Here is a 19,221-nt window from a genome sequence, read left to right as displayed (position 1 = left end):
GCAGGTGCCAGGCAGGCTTTCAGAACAAGAGACAGCCATCCTGTCAGGCTGGGAGGCCACAAGAGGCTTTCCCAGGAAATGACCTTGAGACTGAGTTTCAAGGGTAAAAGTTCATTTCAAATGGCTCATCTGTGGTCTGCTTTCTGCCTCTTACAGTCTCTGCAACATAACTAGTTTTGCTGAATACAAAATACAATACTGCTGGTTTTATGCATTTTTTAAGTCGTTTAAAAGTCACTTAGGGCTACCAAACATAATTGTTTGATCCTATTTTAATTTACTTGCTGAAACTGAATACAATAATTAAGCTTTGAAATGAACTAAAGAAAATATTATGTGGCCAAATTAACAGTTATGACTCAGCACTTGAATATCTAACTAGAAAGCATTCTCAGGGTAGCCATGTGTGGGTTAAAAATATAAGTTGGATGGCAGTAGACCATCCGGAGATCTATTCCCCAGTCTGTGTTTAAAATACACTGGAAATGAGCAGAGTATTGTAAGAATGAAGGGTCGGTGACATCCTCCCCATGGACTGCCTCCCTCTCTTCCCTCTCTGTACTGGTTATGGGGCACAAATGATTCTCATTAGGAACATAAACCTCACTCCAGACTCAAACGCAACATTAGAGCTCACAACTGAAGTGCTCCTTGTTGTAAACCTCTTTGCTCTCACTCACACTTATGAAAGTCATGCTCTGAGACCAGAGCATCCCTGCAGTCTCAAAAGGATATTCTCATACTGTTGATTCTGCATTAGAAAATGAGAAACTGTTTCTTTTCAGGGCCTGCTATAAGGATAAAATAAAAGCACCAGTGGCAATTTCTGACTTGATACAAAGATTCCAAGCAGTTCATAGTTTATAGTTTAATTTCTTTTTAAGATTTTATTTATTTATTTGACAGAGAGCAAGAGAGGGAACACAAGCAGTAGGAGTGGGAGAGGGAGAAGCAGACTTCCTCCTGAGCAGGAGCCCAAATGCGGGGCTCGATCCTAGGACCCTGGGATCATGACCTGAGCCGAAGGCACACATTTTAACGACTAAGCCACCCAGGCGCCCCCATAGTTTTTTTTTTTTTAATTTTTTATTGTTAATCACCATACATTACATCATTAGTTCTTGATGTAGTGTTCCATGATTCATTGTTTGTGCATAACACCCAGTGCTCCACGCAGAACGTGCCCTCTTTAATACCCATCACCAGGCTAACCCATCCCCCCACCCCCCTCCCCTCTAGAACCCTGTTTGTTTCTCAGAGTCCATCGTCTCTCATGGTTCATCTCCCCCTCTGACTTACGCCCCTTCATTCTTCCCCTCCTGCTATCTTCTTTTTCTTTTTTCTTAACATATGTTGCATTATTTGTTTCAGAAGTACAGATCTGTGATTCAACAGACTTACACAATTCACGGCGCTCACTATAGCACATACCTTCCCCAATGTCTATCACCCAGCCACCCCATCCCTCCCACCCCCCACCACTCCAGCAACACTCAGTTTGTTTCCTGAGATTAAGAATTCCTCATATCAGTGAGGTCATATGATACATGTCTTTCTCTGATTGACTTATTTCACTCAGGATAACACCCTCCAGTTCCATCCACGTTGTTGCAAATGGAGCCCCCATAGTTTATAGTTTAAAAGGAAAAGACAAAAGATGGCATTGCTTTCTTGGGTGAGTCCAAAAATCCCTCTTTAAAAAAAAAATATTCTAAGAGCGTTCAATTACTTTGCCTGTTAAGAACAGTATCTCAGGTGCCCACCTCCAGATACAAGGGATATACAATCCCTATTCTGTGTAATGCTTACAGTTACTACAAACCCAAGCACTAAATATAAAGCTGGCTTTGCATTTAAGATTCAAAAGTTGCATTTTAGTCTAGGTTTCAGAAATGTAGCATCCCTGTATAATTAAATATTGTTTCTCTTGGAGTAATAAAAGAATGATAATCTTATTCTGGGAAATTGTGAACAAAATACAATTGACTATCACTGTAATGCTTTTTCAGCAGAAGAGCAAGATGCTATAAAGGTTAAGTTAATCTGGGGCATTACCCACGAGTGTTCAGCTGCTAAGGTATCTGGAGGTCCTCATTACAAATCAGTCTCTCCTGTAAAACTGGCATTGAAGGGGAGGGAATTTGAGAACTGGGGAAAGCCTCAGAAATTCCACAAAGAGGGCGCCTGGGTGGCTCAGTCGTTAAGCGTCTGCCTTCGGCTCAGGTCATAATCCCGGGGCCCTGGGATCGAGCCCCACATCGGGCTCCCTGCTCCGCGGGAAGCCTGCTTCTCCCTCTCCCACTCCCCCTGCTGTGTTCCCTCTCTCACTGTGTCTTTCGCCCTGTCAAATAAATAAAATCTAAAAAAAAAAAAAAAAATTCCACAGAGTGTGGCACAGAAAAGAAAACAACTAGAAACAAAAGAGAACCATCACATAAGGTTTGCCCTGAGCATTTTACTGAAGAAGAGAATTCTGTTTATACAAATAAATAAGGCTTGACTGTTTTAACATATGTACATATATGGGAGCATTAACTATCCAGATAGATCACAGAGACTGCCGTGGCCGGGGGCAAGCGCTTTGTAACTTGAGCAGTGATGTCCAGCCTAGGGGCCTCCGTCCCTGCGAAGGAAGAGAAAACCGGCGTTGCAGCTCGTAAGAGCAAATGGAGACAGTGGGACGCAGACCGTCCATGATTGGACTGAGGCCCCGCTCACTTTCGATATCTATAGAGCCTTCATAAAATGAAGTAAGCCCTTGTTGGATTTCTTGCCTCTTTGATTATTCTCCCTGAAGACTCAGTATATTTGCTTTCTTTCTACGTGTTTTCATCTTCCGTTAAAATAACATATGAAAAGACCTCTTTGAAAGCTCGATCAGAGTACGCCCAACAGAAAATCCCCTGAAAGAGGTTGGATTTTTCTCTCTCATAGAATTATAAATGCCTTAAAGGAGGAGCATGACATCGAAGGCCCACCGGAGCACCTCTGCGGTCACCCAGGGTCCCGCAGCTTCTTGTCAAGGCGCTGAGCCGGAGAGAAGTAGGTTTGGACTCCCACCGGGGCCGGGTGCCCCACCCCCAGCACCGCCCTCCGCAGGCGGCACAGACCGCACACAGCCAGCAGCAGGGGCCACGCCAGGATGGCCTCCAGTTAGGAAAGCAGGGATCCCACGAAAGAAAAAGAAATGACTGGGCTTTTATGCTTTCTTCTTTGTTCAGCTTGGCTGAGTGTACGATGTAGAATCTTCGTATCTGGACCGAAACCACCACTGATGCCTTCATTTCAGCCTAAGAGCTGGTGTCCTGGCCTGGCTATTGCTCTCCGTTCCCTCTCGCTCACATTCGGTGCACAGATCACTGTTCTTTCCTCTGCTGCCACCATTCTCCTCAAGCTGCTCTTAATAACATCAGCAGCACATTTCTCTAGTTGCTAAAGCCAGCGATTTCACCCAGAAGACCCAATAAAAATAGCAGCCGCTATGTGTGCCAGCCACGGTGCTGGGCTTTGATTTTTTTGGCCCTTTTTCGGTCCTCAGGGCCCCAGGCTCCACCCCCACCTTCTAAGGAATCTGCCCCTTGACCTCGGCGACAGGGCGCTCAGCCTTCTTCCAGCTCTGTTTCAGCCGCAGTGAGGCAGGGGCTTCCTTGCCCTCTTCTTGTTCACTCCTTGAGCCCCCTCATCTGCTCCCGTCTCCTTAGGCACCCCCTCGATACGGATGGATTCCCAGATCAGATTCTTATTTTGCATTTCCTGCTGGACATCGCCACCTGATTATCGAACTGAGCATGCGCGGGAGGATTTCATGCAACCTCCTGTTCCCCTGTAGTATCCGCTTATCTCAGGAGTGGCCTCTTCATCCGTGAGTGCTCTCGCTCACTCATCTTCCATGGCACATGGGTTAGCAGAGCCGCTTGAGAGTCTCCCTCATCGGAGTTAAGGTTCCCTCTCCCTGATTGTGCCTCTGCCTCAGCCCAGGGGCTTAGGGTCTCCCTTCAGCCTCAGCGTCCCAGTGCTTCCAGTCACCAGCATTGTCTTTCTGCCACCCATGCTCTACTTAAAAACTTCCAGGGGATTCTAGCTTGGCAGAGTAAGTCACAGTCTTCCAAACCTACTGTACCAGCCTCATCTTCCACCAATTACCCAAACCCACCATATTATTTCTCATTTCGTGTATATGTTGATTCTTCTGCTAAAACAGCCTCTTTTGTCCTCTTTTGGCACCTGGAAAATCCCTGTTCATCCTTTCAGAGCCAGCTCAGTCAGCCCCAGCAGGCAAACAGTGCTTGGTGAGTGAGTAATGAAGGCTTGCCCCACTCTCTCCTGCGAAGTGAGGCTTTCCCTGCTCAGTACTCTGGAGGCCTTCTGTTCCTATCACTGGTGCAATAGCATTCGTATTGTAGCTTCTCTTTGTGGTGTGTAGCTCCTGTGCTGTCTCTTCCTCTCCCTGCCCCACACAGACGTCGTTCTCAACCCTCTTTCCCACTGAGCCCAGGTACGAGGCTCAGAGTCTTCTCAACACAGCCCTTGGGACAGCCACTTTCCATAGACTGTAGTTTGCACATCACCTGAGGTCTGTTTGACATGCCCTGAAGTAGACTCAGAGTTTTCCCAACACAGTGGGCTGCCTACCATAACCACTCAATTGCTGAATGGATAACAAATGGTTTTACTGTCTCTCTTTTTGGATTTTTCTTAATACTAAATGAAATGTTGATATTTTAATCTTATGTTAGCTATGTATTGTTTCATGGTATAGATAGATCCTTCTGATAGAATGTATTCATGGCAAGAAATGAGCGAGGTAATTTGTTGAAATCCACTGTTACTCTTTACAAAGAGTTCCTCACACACACATTCAGTTCACCAAGCCACTGCCCATGCCAGCCGTGGCCCGCTCTTTTGTACAGAGCTCAGCCCAGGATTTTGCCTTAAAATCCATATACTGAGTGTTGTTTTTTCTAGCTTTACCTTTGATTTATCTTATATGCTTTTTTAAAAAAAGATATTTATTTATTTATTTGAGAGAGAAAGAAGGAGCAAGGGGAGTGGCAGAGGGAGAGGGAGAAGCAGACTCCCTGCTGAGTAGGGAGTCCAACTAAGGGCTCGATCCCAGGACTCTGGGATCATGACCTGAGTGGAAGGCAGACGCTTAACTGAGCCACCCAGGCACCCCTGTCTTGTACACTTTTAAGAGTTGGTTGGAGGGGCGCCTGGGTGGCTCAGTCATTAAGCGTCTGCCTTTGGCTCAGGTCATGATCCCGGGGTCCTGGGATCGGGCCCCACATCGGGCTCCCTGCTCAGCGGGAAGCCTGCTTCTCCTTCTCCCACTCCCCCTGCTTGTGTTCCCTCTCTCACTGTGTCTGTCTCTGTCAGGTAAATAAACAAAATCTTTAAAAAAAAAAAAAGAGTTGGTTGGATAACGCATTAAAAAGATAAAAGTATCTAAATTGCTTTGGCAGGGCGCCTGGGTGGCTCGGTCAGTTAAGCGTCTGCCTTCGGCTCGGGGCATGGTCCCAGGGTCCTGGGATGGAGTCCCGCATCGGGCTCCCTGCTCTGCGGGAAGCCTGCTTCTCCCTCTGCCCCTCTCCCTGCACTCATGCTCTCTCTCTCTCACAAAAATAAATAAATACAAATCTTTAAAATAAATAAATCTCTGGCAATCACGAAAGAAAACTAGCAAGTCTGGGTAATTTAAAACTAGTTAAAATCACTTCAGGAGAGCAGCTGTTTTCCATACTGTATGAAACATTTAATAAATACTAAATAGTAACACTTACTGATCCATCCGCTCTACCTTTGAAACAAGTGTAGTAGCTATCCAAAAGAGGTGTCAAAACAATCAGGAGAACATGAAACACCTTTTCCATGGCTCAAGTGAAAGATGTAACATAATTATTATTTTTAAGTTCAGTGAGTTTCATTCACCCTATCCAACTAAAAGCCTTCTTTAATTCTGGTCACATTTTGGAATTTAAAAATGGAAAATTGGGTAATATTTCCCCCCAATTCCCTTACTAGCCATAAGACAGGTGGTTGTGGAACACCCGCAGTGGAAGGTTCTGGTGTGTCAGGCATGAGGCAGGGCAGCGCGGCGAACAGTGATGAGGGGACAGGAAGGGAGAGACGGGGTCTGAAAAGCCCCCAGCTGTGCCTACAAAAGCAGTTGCGCTGCATCCAATTTACCTGTAAAGCCTGTTCTCCATGTACCGTCTCAGGACTCTGTGCTCTTGGTGAATTATTGAAATGGTTTCCTCACCTTTTTATGTGCTTTCTCTCCCCTTTTGATCCCACCTGTCTTCTCTGGAAAATCCATCAGGCTAACTGTCAGGTAGGTTCTTCTTGATGTTTAATGTGATTATTAGGAGGAACCGTGGTGGGAAATGAAGTACACAGACTATGGGTGACCTGTGATGAATGATCAAACTAAACAGAAAAGGCACATCCTCAGTTGTGGAGAAACTTTTTGCAGATGCATAAAACTCCCGAGGCTGCAGACTCACAGCACATGAAGCCGGTGGGAACACATATCATACATAAGAACTTAGCCTAAGGAAATCTAGTGGCTCTAAATGATTAAGTAGGTTACCTGGACCATCCGGTTTTGCTTTGGCTCAAAATACGGGCTGTTCTGGAGGGCTTCATCGTGGTAGGGTGGTATTCCATCCTGCGTAGTCACCAGCCGTGGTGCTGCAAATACGTCAGCTCGTAGGGATTTGGCCAGGTTCAAGTAAAATTCACAATGATGTGTTTAAATCCCTCTTTTAACTACATGATTCAGACCTACATCATGCCTTAAAGAAAGAGTGACTGGGAGAAAGGGGGAGTGGTGGCGTATGTTTTAATGCCAAACTCACCCTTGGCGTTAACTCTGACGTGGTTTAACTCCAGTCAAAGAACGGTTGCTTGAAATCGCAGTAGGAGACAGAGCTGTTCATTTCTTCCTTTGGTGTCAGCGAAAAGGAGTATTCCTTCACCCACGGGAAGCGGCAGAACAAGCTCTTTTTAGATTCTCAAGTGCAAGACAGACACGTTAGAAGCCCAAACCGTAGCCGAGCCCGAGAGAAGAGAGACATACATTTAAATGAGTGTGTTTGGGGTGTGTGTGTGTGTGTGTGTGTGTGTGTGTGTGTGTGTGTTGTTCTTAAGTTGGGCTCATTTTTATCTTTCAAGAGGAGAAATTATGTGCTTCCGTTGCCATGCAACACAGACTGCTCTAACAGCTTTCTCATTTTAATTTCAGAAGTCTACAGAGCAAATGAAGAAGGTCCCCACTATTATTCTTTCGGTCTCTTATAAAGGAGTCAAATTTATTGATGCAACAAATAAGGTGAGTACTGCACTTCTCTTTGGTTTAGACACCAGATACACTCCTGGGCATATGATCTAAACTTCTTTGCTCCCATCATGCCCGGCATCTCCCATTTTATTCACGTCCTGCCCCCCACCTTTCTGCTCCCTGAACACAACTGTAGGTGCGCGTGCGCGCGCGTGCGCGCACACACACACACACACACACTCTCACTCTCTCTCTCTCACTCATACGCAGAAGGGTACATCGCATCAGAGAGATTTCATCTAGGATTCCTACACATGTTTTGCTTTTTCTGTGGTGCCTTCTCTAATAGACTGTGGCCACTTAGTACCTGGTGTTTCCCTTTGGATCTAGAGAACATTACAACAGGAAAAAAAAAAAGTCACATATGTGATGAAAATGCAGCAATGTCATTGTTCCTCCATCAGAGGAAGATGTTACTGGCCAAGGGACTAGGAAATTTGTCTTCCCATTTCTCTAGAGATAGATACGTCCTTTCTTTGGATACATGTAGTGAACACCCGACGCAAGGAACACATTCTCTGACTTTTATATTTTATAATTGCGTTTATTCTCAGCTGTTGAGATGGAGGAGAGGATTTCAACTGTATTGTTTTCTTAAGAGGCACAATCAGAAAAGAGGCTCAGGCCACAGTACGACTTTGCTGTGACGTCGTACTCACAGTGGAAACAGCTCGTGAGCTCGGAGGTCGAGTGGGAACAACCGGGTTGCATTTTACTTGGGTGTTCTAGAGTTCCTTTCCTGATGAAGATGACCGAGCACCAGGGTGAGACTAGAACGCTTGGGTGTGACCACTAGTCACTCTCCATAAACAACCAAAACCTGACCAGCTCCTCCTCACAGAACCCCCAGATGTCCATGTGTTTTATTCCTGTATCCTCCCAACTGATAAACTGTAGAAAGATCCCCATTGGTGAATACCATTTGTTTTCTGGACCCCCTACCCGGTTCCCCTACTTGTACAAAGGGCATCAAAGTCATGAAACAGGTGAACTAAACAGTAGTAACTTGGGGCCGGGGCAACCAGATTTAGAGACCAAGGGGGAGTCCCATGGGCAGTGACTCTTGGGAGGCTATAATAACCCTGAGCATCTGAATCAACCAATTCGAGGTTTCCTGATTTGTCTAGTAGAACAAAGAAGATTGCTATAAGCGCAGTCAGACAAGCCCAGGCTCCCTGGATCTACTTAGGAGAACAACCTCCCAGTTTTAGAAACAGTTCTGAAACCCGAGCAGAAAGCTTATAACCCTGCACGATTATGCAGGCTGATGATCTCCAAAGCACAGAGTCAGATGCCTTATGTGAAAAGATAGTTTCAAGCCGGCAATATGGTGTTGACCATTACTGTTGTGGGATTACAACTGTGGAGATTCTCATCAGAAAAATCCCGATTGATTTGCTTTTTTATTAGTTGGAAGCAACTTTTAGTTACTGGTGCACAAACTTTCTTTATCCTTAAATTATAGTCAGTTGGTTTTTAAAGTTTCAGAACCTAATGGAACTCTCATCGACAACACCATAGCTATCACTATTTTCTAAGGTTCAAGAAAGGCTTTGGCATTTGGGTTTCTTCCCTAACCTGGAGCAACTCTGTATCCATTTGCATTTGAAAACCATGAATAGCAATATATTTCTAGTATAAGAGTTTGACATTCCCTTAGATTAACAACCTCAGCAGTCTTGGATTCTGACAATTTCTAAACAAGTGGTTTTTGCCCTGAAAAGTTCCCAGAGTCTTAAGGCTGTCATTCTGTGAAGCTGGTGGTGTGACTGGATGCGTCTGTATTATTAGCATCCTCTCGAATCCACTCTCCATGATCAGAGGAATGAGAGAGCTCTGTCAGTCCTTTGCATTTGGCTTACAGACACATCAAGGGCTATAGAACCTGATCCTCCCATACCTTGAGGAGACACTTCTGCTTCAGTCGCCAATAATTAGATGAGCATCCATGAATGCCTGCTCACCCATGACTGTTCTATGGAAGTCTGAGCACTGACCAATACACAAAGGTAATCCTGTGTGAATAAAAACACTAAAGAAGGACAGCATGTCTTTTAAGTTCTTGGAGTGTGGTCCTCAGCGAATTTTCAGAATCTGGAGCAAAGGCAAAGTGCCTGTGTTGGTGGCGGAAAGCCACCCTCCCTCTGACATGTGCCTGGAGGCTTTTTCAGGAATCTGGGAACATTGACACTGACAAGTGTACAGTGTCCCCATCCCAGTGTCCTGCAATGTGGCCGATCTAGCCCGATCGAATAGTGCATAGGGAGGGAGTGGGTGACTCAGGGCCACAGTCTGGCCATTGGTGTGTGAGAAGCCAAGGCAGAGAGATTGGATTAGAGCAGTAGAAGAAAGTGTCGGGCCGCAATGGTGGGGTTTGACGGCAGAAGGCTGAGAAGCACCACCACCAGCCAGGGCTGAAGGACTGGTTCCAAAAGGGCTCGAGGAGGCATTGTTGAAGGGCCGTTCTCAGGCCGTGTTGGGAGGGGAGCTGCGCTCAGACAGCTAGGCCCCCGCAGTGTCTGCCTTGCACCTTCACAGGCCGCCTGGTTCTGTGGCAAAGGCGGACCCCAGACTGGTGCTCACCCCCTGGGAGAGGAGCACAGAAGTAACCTCCAGAGCCCTGCTTTCGGTTTGCCCCGCGGACCTCTCCCCTGGGAGGTGCTGTCTGGGTAGGCGGCTTTGGCTGGAAGGACTTGTGAGGCGGACACCTATTTGAAGACCTCACAAGGTGAGGTGCTAGAGGCCACTAAGCCTGTGATGAGGCACAGCCAAAAGTCATACCTTCGCACCCATATCTGATGCTTTCACTGCGCTTTCTTCCTCAGCGGCCCCCTCCCAGTCACTGCATGGCTTGCTCGCTCGCTCTCTAGCTGGAGAGCTGGAGGAGCTTGTTCGGCCTGCAGGGCGTGGAGGGGGGCAGAAACAGAAGGCCTCCGACCTCTGCTAAGTGACTGCCCTGCAGTCCTGCAGCCAGCTGGTCGCAAGGACAGGCTGAAACGTGACCTGACCTCCCCAGCCCCTAACCTAACTCATCTGCTGTCCCTCCACGGCCAGCACCACCGGTTAGCGGGCAGGGTGCTGCTCTAACATTTCTCTGGCCCCCGCTAGCCCGCTAGCCCGGGGAAGATGAGCCCTCCGGCAAAGCACTGCTTTCCTTTTCCTCTATGAATACAGGACTTCGGCTGCTCCACGGGGAGGGGTTAGGTGCCTGGATAGAAACTTGTAAACCTCTCACCCACAAACTTAGGAAACAAATCGAACCACTAATCCTGATTTAAGAAGGGAGAGCCGAAAATAGTCTTGAATTAAAAATGGAACTTGGAATAGACCTAGTCCTAAAATGTTGATAAAGCACATCACCTTTCTGTAGATTCACAGCCCAGAGAGAACTCTAGTGAGGCATTCGGCCCAGAGGTCTCTGACGGTTTGGTTACGGCCCTGTCTTCAGACCAGTGGGGTCTTGCAAGAGGTGACACAGTCCCCGTATCCAGTGCTTGGCTGAGAGTGGGTTGCATTTTACCTTCCCGCCCTGACCCCCTCCTCAGTCTTCCCATCCAGCTAAATTAGGAACAGTGCAGTGCTGGGGTTTGGTTTTTGTTTGTTTGCTTTTTGAATGCCAACTTCAAACAGGGTTTATGCTGTTTTTTTAAGCACAAAATCAGAACATTTGCTTAAACAAGTGCTCTTTTTTTTTTTTTTTTTTTTATAGCACATACTTCTTCTAAAAAACTCGGAGTCAAATTAAGAGCCCATTAAGCATGTGCGCTGTTCTCATCTGCATCAGCCTCTCTACGGGTCACCTCCTGGCAGCCCTCAGCTGGGGCTGTTGCCTCTGTTTCGGACACTTTCTCTGAAGGGGCATTGCACTCTCCTGGAGAAGGTCCGGCCTGAGGAGGAGACTCAGGAGAAGGGCCCTGCCTGTCGGAGCCAGGAGTGAGAGAAACGGGGAGAGGCTGACTCCTAGGCCCCATCACTCCACATCACACACCCTTCTGAGAACCTCTCTATTAACTGGCTGGACCAAACACTTCTGTTCCGCACCACCAGCCAGGCACCTGTTTAGCTGTTTCTCAACATGATGAAAGGCAACAGACAAGAAAAAACAGTCTTTCCCTATTGCAGAGTACCGAGCTGCCAAACTTTCTATCCCAAAGAAGGGGCAGCATGAGTCCCTCCTCACTCTTCCTTCTGAGCCTTTAAAAAGCTCTAGTCTCCTTAAAACGTGCTTAGATATGGAGGCTGAGCAACAGAAGGGGGGTCCATTTTAAACAGAGATGCATCACCTGTACCTTATGTTGACATCCACGGTTAATTTATGGAGGAGCCACTAACTGATGTGTGGCAGGGGCTAGAAAGAATGTGTCCCTCCTTGACATCGTCTCCAAGGAGGAAACCAACCATCCAGTCTCCAGCCGTAGTGTCCTTGGTCTCGGATGCACCTTCCACATGGAGAGCTGGCCTCATTGTTTTGTAAAGATAGATGGTGCGGGGGTGATGGCAGTGTTTCAATAGTGCGACCTTGGGGCTTCACCACATTCCAGCCCCACAGATAGATCAGGAAGCTCTGTTCAAAAATACCTCCCTACATAAGCTATCCATATGAATTCACTTAACAGCATATTTTTAAAGTGCCAGTTAGGATGATTAAACATCATTTATTCTTAACTGAACATAGAGTACATTTGTTAGCCTGCCTTCCCTCTAGACCAGGCAACAGAGGAATACAAGTTTCAATAGTGGGAGGGGAGGCTGATTTGGAAACATGGAGCAACACAGAGGAGGGCAGGCCTTGGTGGGCAACTAAAAGACAGCCCTGGGTTCCTGGGGAATAGAGAAGTGGGAGGTTCCAGAAAATTGGGGGAAGGGCAAGAAAGACACAGGAAGAATGTCTTAGTCCGTTTTGGGCTGCCCATAACAAATTACCAGACTGGGTGGCTTAAATAATAAGCATTTATTTCTCACAGTTCTGGAGGCTGGGAAGTCCAAGATCAAGTCACCAACAGATTCAGTGTCTGATGAGAGCCCATTCCCAGGCTCATAGATGGCATCTTCCTGCTGTGAGAGCTTCCTAGGTCTCCCTTCTCTTGTAAGAGCACTAATTCCATCATGAGGGCCCCACGCTCAGGACCTGATCACTTCCCAAAGGCTCCGCCTCCAAATACTATCACATCAGGGCTTAGGATTTTGGGCTTCCTAAGATTTCAAGATATGAATTTGGAGAGGACACAGACATGCAGTCCATAATAAAGAGAGATCTTCAAAGATATACTTTGCCTACTTTATAGTTTTGCCCGGGGCCATGATGCTGTCACATGCTATTGAAGATCGCTGAGAAGTGGCATCTTGTGAATTGGCAAGATTCAGGGAATTTGGTGCAATAAAAATCACAGGGCATTTTCCACTGCAATACTTTCCCAAGAAGTTGATCTTCCAATCTACTGTATGCTAGTAAAAGATCTCAGGAACACAAAATGCCAATTTAGTTAAAAAAAATTGGAGCCAATGCTCTATTTCTGATGACAACGGATCTTGGATACGTGACACCAAAGCCACACTCCCAGAGGTAATGGCAGCCCCCAATTAACATGACAGCAGAGGCTCTCAGCACTTGCTAATATCATCCCTGTGAAGACTGTAGATTCTTAAGTTCATTTTAAGACTCACTCGTTCCTAATTTAGTTTTCTACTTGAAGAAATGCTATCTGAATGCCAGAAGAAGATCATGACCTTCTATTTCGAAACTCTATCTTGCAATAGAATGTTACTTGTTTATGGAATTCCAATTTCAAATTGAGTTATTTTTGACAGTGTGCTGCATGTCGTGTCAAAATACAGGGCCACAGTGAAGAATGTCTTAATTTAATTTTCTTTTATGTGTTAATTCTGTAATTGCTTCCCAACCACACAGCTCAGTAGAGCAAGGGACATGAAGTACTTGCTGGGGTGCTGGCAGGGAAGGACATTTTGTAAGCATTTTTAGGCATTGATGGGCATACATGGAACATTTTATGGCCAACAGGTTATTTAAGACTGTGCAATTAAAAAGTAATTAGCATAACTAACATACTGAAGGTTTTAGCTCTCTGACAACTGCAAAAAAACATAAATGGGATACTCTAAGATAAAAAACGATTGCACAATTATGTGAATTTTTTTTCTTTTTAAAAATATCTGTGTATCAAAAAATTTCTAGCAGGGTTTGCAGCCAACACAATGCTCCTTGGTTATTTTGTGCTTCAGAATCATGGTACTTAAACCTTTCTTCACTTACCTCTCACCAGTTACTCTTAGAGGCACATTGGGATGAGGGGGCTGGCAGTGAGATGGCATGAAGAAATGCTAGAGAGAAAAAAATGAAATTATGTTAAACCGGTGAGAGGGAGGTGGGGATGAGGGGCCCTGCAGTGTACGAAAGAGGCTGAGCTCCAGAGTCTGACAGCCTTACATTTTAGTCCTAGCTCTGCCACCTGCGCTGCATAAAGCCTTTACACTGAGTACCATTTCCGCCCCCCCGTAAGATGATAATGATAACCACAGCACCCACTCATAATTCTACATGGTGGGTATAGCTAGTAAGGTGTTGTCATCCATGGGGCCCTGCATCAAGCCAGGCATCCAAGACCTGAATAATGCAGAGGGGTTGTCTCCCTCATACCACCTCTACACCTCAGCCTCCACAGAGTCTTTAAGAGAGAGCACCTTGAACTGCTGGTGAGGATGCAAACTGGTGCAAAACAGTATGGAGTTTCCTCAAAAAATTAAAAAATAGAACTACCATATGATCCACTAATTCCACTACTGGGTATTTAGCCAAAGAAAACAAAACACTAACTCAAAGGGATATATGCACCCCTATGTTTATAGCAGCATTATTTACAATAGCCAAGATAAGGAAGCAACCTAAGCGTCCATCAATAGATGAATGGATAAGGAAGATGTGTGTGTGTGTGTAGACACACACACACACACACACACACACACACACAATCTACAATGGAATGTTGTTACACAGCCATAAAAAGGATGAGATCTTGTCATTTGCAACAACACAGATGGACCTAGAGGGTATTATGCTAAGTGAAGTAAGATCAAAAAGGACAAATACCATAGGATTTCACTCATATGGAACTTAAAAAAATAAATGAATAAACAAAAAGCAGAATCAGACTTATAAATACAGAGGACAAACTGAGGGTTACCAGAGGGAAGGGGATGGGAGGATGGCAAAACAGGCGAAGGGGAGTGGGAGATACAGGCTTCCAGTTACTAGGTTATGGGAATAAAATGTGCATCATAGGGAATGTAGTCAGTGACACTGTCGTTGTATGGTGACAGATGGTAGCTACGCTTGTGGGGAGCCTAGCAGAACATATAGAGAAGTTGAACCACTGTATTGTACACCTGAAACTAATGTAACATTAAGTGTCAACTATCCTTTAAAAAATGTTTTAAAGAGAGAGCGCCTTGATGCTTCAACCTGCCCACTTTCTTCTATACTTGCCTTTGATCCAGGGCAATGGCGGGTGGGGGGGGGCACAGGAAGTGAGCAGCAAGATGGGGAAGGTTTTAGAGAGCTCCTTGGGACAGTTTCTTCCAGCATGCAGAATGTGGCAGGTGATGCTTTCCAGACAGAATTAGCAGGAGGTAGCCCTGCCTATCTATAGGTGTATATGGAGAATGAAAACCATAAAATGCTTAGTAACTACTATGTTTTTAAAAAGTGTGTCTGCCACCCAGAGTGCTTCTGCTCACAGCACCTGGTGAGAACCACTGCTGCAGGATATGACATTAGGTTGTTTTTAATTAAATGAAAACATTCCTTCCAGACCTGGTGTACATTTGCCCACAGATCGTGTGTTGGATCACTCTGAATGTTGCTGGTCTAGAACATTCTAGAAAAAGGGGAAGGCAGCTGATTCCCAAGTCATTTGCCTTAATTCTAAAATATGCTGGTTTGCAAAGGAAAACAATTGTCATTTATTTCATTTATTCCAGAACATAATTGCTGAGCATGAAATTCGTAATATCTCCTGTGCTGCCCAGGACCCGGAAGACCTCTCAACATTTGCTTATATCACAAAAGATTTGAAGTCCAATCACCACTACTGTCACGTGTTTACTGCCTTTGATGTGGTGAGTACTGTCTTTGGACAGATAAAGTAGTTCCCCAAATGTACCTGCAGTTTGTTGAAAACTCAACTTGCAGTTAAGATACTTGGCTTGTTTATCAAGTGTTAAGGTATGCCTAATGTGTAGGATATTTTGCAGACTCCGTTTTTCTGAGCTTTATCTATATTGTCACTCATCCATTAAATTTAGAACTCCGCTTCTACTTGGTATCCAAACTGCTATTGCTCAACTACTAACTTCACTTTTCAGATTTGACAAATCCCTTTCTTTCTTTGGTACCAAAGTATAGTAATGCCTGTTGGTTTCTCTGGTGGCCATTTCTAAATAGTAGGGCATAGTCGTCTAGGTTTGTTGGGAAGAAAAATAATTTCAGTGCCTCATACATTATTTGTGGCCTTCTGTATTGAAAAGTAGTCAAACAAATTAGATACCTACAGATAATAATTGGGAACACCAAGGTTTGATCTATTTGCTTATTCAGAAGTTAGTCTTACAATGACATACTTATATTACACCACTTATGGTCCTGTTTGTCATTAGTCTAAATATTAGCTCTTTATTACAGACTTGAGAAATGAAAGCAATTCTAGAGAACAAGTGTTCCTTGAAGATAGATAGATAGATACCCTCAATGTGGTACAAATTCTTGAGGATATCTCTAATACAGTACATTGGGCATTCTGTGTTTAAAGCAGACAGAACAGATATGGCTGCAACCATGAAATAATTTGTAATCAGAAGAATTATTAAAATGTCACTTTAATTTGACAGTACTGCTCTGTCCAGTGTGTTTGAAATATACATATTTAAGGAATTACACAGTAAGTGCAATATAATGTATTCTTGGAAGGCCAGCCCACAGTTCAGTGTCATGGGTGAAACTTCTTGGAGCAGTCTTTGTCAGCTCTGGCTAACACCCAAGGACCAAAGACTCCCATAGTCCAAAATACACATCATTCTACGGTACATTAGGCTCATGCCCAGAGCATTTGCATCATGCTACAGGTGGCTCATCTCTTTCAGTTTTTGGAGAATAAAAACAGGAAAGAACAATCATGTGCCTTTAAAAAAATCCCTTCTATTTTGGGAGGTATGTGGAAAATAATATAAAAGTGGTATGTGGTAACAGTAAAAACTACAAAGCAAAGCCCTCGAAGGCTGCTCCGAATATCTGGTTGTGTCTGTTTGCATGAGATCGATGGTGCTGATTAAAGTCATTTCAGCGTTAGGTTTCTGGTGCCTTACACATAACTCACCATTCTTGTGAAATGCCATTGTTTCTGTAAAAAAAATTCCATTCTCTCCACACGCATTTTGGTTTGCGCGAAGCACTTTGTACTGAGGCAGTTGGATTAGTGTTATAGAGAGAACAGGCAGATGAAAGTTCACACCCCAGCTCTGCTTCCTGCGCCCTGGTCTTAGACAAGTTGCAGGACTTTTCTGAGTCTTGACTTCCTTTGTCTATAAACCAGGTACAGGGATGTGTGCCTCACGGGTTTTCAGCAGGATTGAAATGAAGGGACATGTGGCGAATGCCTCACCAGTAACAGGTGTTCCATGTTAGCTCCTTTCCCACCTCTTCCCTCCCCTTGCCTACCGACATCACAGTTGACAGCCTGGTCCCCTTCCTGCTAAAAGACATAAAATAGATCTGTCACAGTGTGTTTATGATCCAGAGTTTTCCCACTGCTCTTGTAAAAGAACTGAAAAAAATATATATAGAAGCAATAAATAAATAAATAAATAAAATAGAAACAAGAGAAAGAAAATATTGACTCTGCAGGTCTTAGAATGGTATATTGCCTCCGTACCGTGTTTGCACTGAATGTCAGCATTAATCTTGTGGTCGCCTTCAGGATGAATTCCAGCCTTTCATTGACTACTGCAGGCTTTCTTTCTAAATTGGTTTTTAAAGTAATATATAATTGGCCTTTATGATCATACCCCAAACATTGTCCTGTATTCAAACTAAAAATGATTCCTATGGGCCATTGGCCCCCTTGAGTTTTGAGCAATGTGTGTGTGATGCCAGAATACTGAGGCAAAATGTGGGGGGGTAGAAATAGTCAACTGTTTAGTGTTAGGATCAACATGATGTCCCTGATACATTTGGAAGTGTGTAGAGAATTGCCTCATCTTTTATCTTCTCACCCAGATGTTTGATTTACTGTAGCCTTCACAGGCCTGGTATAAGCTCCAAAGGATTTTCATCATATACCACAAATCCACCATTTTAATCCTCTCTAGGTGAACACAGTTTGTCTGACTTCAAAAATAGTAACAAAGGCCACCAGCCTTGACTTGGGCCTTTGAGCAATTTTGAGATGCAACAAGCTTTGCTTACACACACACACACACACACACACACACACACACACACACACAGCCTTTTTGAGCATGAATTTTGTATCTTTATATAGGGCAGTTCAAGATTCAGTCCAGTCTTGAAGCCTTAAAATTTTTTTGATATGAGTCATTCTCCTAGGCTGCCCAAATGGTTAAAAAAAAAAAGGAAAGAAGAAATAAGAATGCCTTAAGTATACATTTTATCTTTTAGCTGATCTGTATGCATACATATACATTTTTTATTGCAAAGTTATTGCTGCTTTGACCCTGTAAAGCTTTTACAGTTCAAAAAAACGTTTTTATGAATATCTACTATCATTGAGAAAAGTCAGTGATGTCTAGAACACTTCCAGGTTATGGGGAGTCAGGTTTGAAATTCAGAGTAGTTTCCCATAGAAATCCTGTGGTCTGGGGAGGGAGACCCAAGTCCCCCCCACAAATCTACCATGTGAGTTTAACAGTTCACTTACTAAGGGACGTTGCTGAGCCTTTCATATGCTCAGATGCCGAGAGGGGGTGGAGTGTGCCATGTCTCCCAAGTTCGTCTGGCTGTTGAGCCCTTTTCAGAGAGCACCTTGCAGGGGTGGCATTCTACAGAACATACTTTAGGAAATGTTATACTTTAGGATCTCTAAGCCTGTTTCCATTACTTAGGATCTATGCTAAATTCAGCTTGTGATAGTTTCAGTTTCAGATGACAGGTAGATGAAAATAAAAAGACTATGGCAAAAGCAGAATCAGGGGGCAGGTTCCCATGAAAAAAGCTAGTATGTACCTACTGGCAAGCACCTGACCTCCTTGCATTCTAGACTCACTGTCATGACAGCAAGAACCCATCTCATCCACTTCTGTTCTGCAAACCCCACCTTCCAGGCAGTGAAAACTTAGGGAGGAGGGAACAGCAGGGTAGAAAAGAAGGATATGTCATGATCTCAGGCGGCCGAAGGGGACTATCATGTGGCTAGAATTGCCAAGGCACCAGATTTCAAAGCTGCAGTCATCATCCTTAGAAGGACACCAGGAGTAAGAAACAGATATAACCAAGGTAACTTGGAAACTGTCATCTTCTATATACTGTTCACTCAATTTAGATTTCTAATAGAATGAGATAGGTAGGTCAGAAAGATTTTAATGCATGCTCTGTGGGACTAACAGATTTAATGCAAAAATCTAGGAAGGACCTCATTCAGTAGTTTTAAAATATGAATTTTTTTAAATAGCATTAAAAGCCATGACTGTCACTAGACCTTTGCTAATTCTCATTTCTCTTTAAAGAATATGTTTGCAGTCTTTGATATTTTTAACATGCTCATTTTTCTCTAATGTGCAACTCCCAAATTCTGTAATCTTCAGTGTGCAGCACGTGGTATGGCTCAGACGGGCTCAGGAATATGCAGGGAATGTTG

The 19,221-nt window shown here is 44.4% G+C and overlaps 1 protein-coding gene across 16 annotated transcripts in view; it reads left to right on the top strand.

Annotated features, from left to right (window-relative positions):
- ANKS1B (ankyrin repeat and sterile alpha motif domain containing 1B) overlaps window positions 1–19,221 on the top strand; it is a 1,102,644-nt gene that overhangs the window by 1,058,935 nt on the left and 24,488 nt on the right. For 15 of the 16 annotated variants that reach the window (XM_028121697.2, XM_028121696.1, XM_028121695.2 and 12 more), the window contains 3 exons: window positions 6,320–6,331; window positions 7,244–7,330; window positions 15,335–15,472. In XM_028121697.2, the coding sequence (XP_027977498.1) occupies window positions 6,320–6,331; window positions 7,244–7,330; window positions 15,335–15,472 (237 nt within the window). The remainder of the gene's footprint in view (window positions 1–6,319; window positions 6,332–7,243; window positions 7,331–15,334; window positions 15,473–19,221) is intronic. The other variant, XM_088025301.1, reaches the window with a different exon arrangement.

The sequence above is a fragment of the Eumetopias jubatus genome, unplaced genomic scaffold (genome assembly GCF_037043125.1).
Source record: "Eumetopias jubatus isolate StellerSeaLion01/CBP00866 unplaced genomic scaffold, mEumJub1_p1.0 scaffold_8, whole genome shotgun sequence".
In the NCBI taxonomy this organism is placed as follows: domain Eukaryota; kingdom Metazoa; phylum Chordata; class Mammalia; order Carnivora; family Otariidae; genus Eumetopias; species Eumetopias jubatus.
This window is presented reverse-complemented; position numbering and strand designations above follow the sequence as displayed.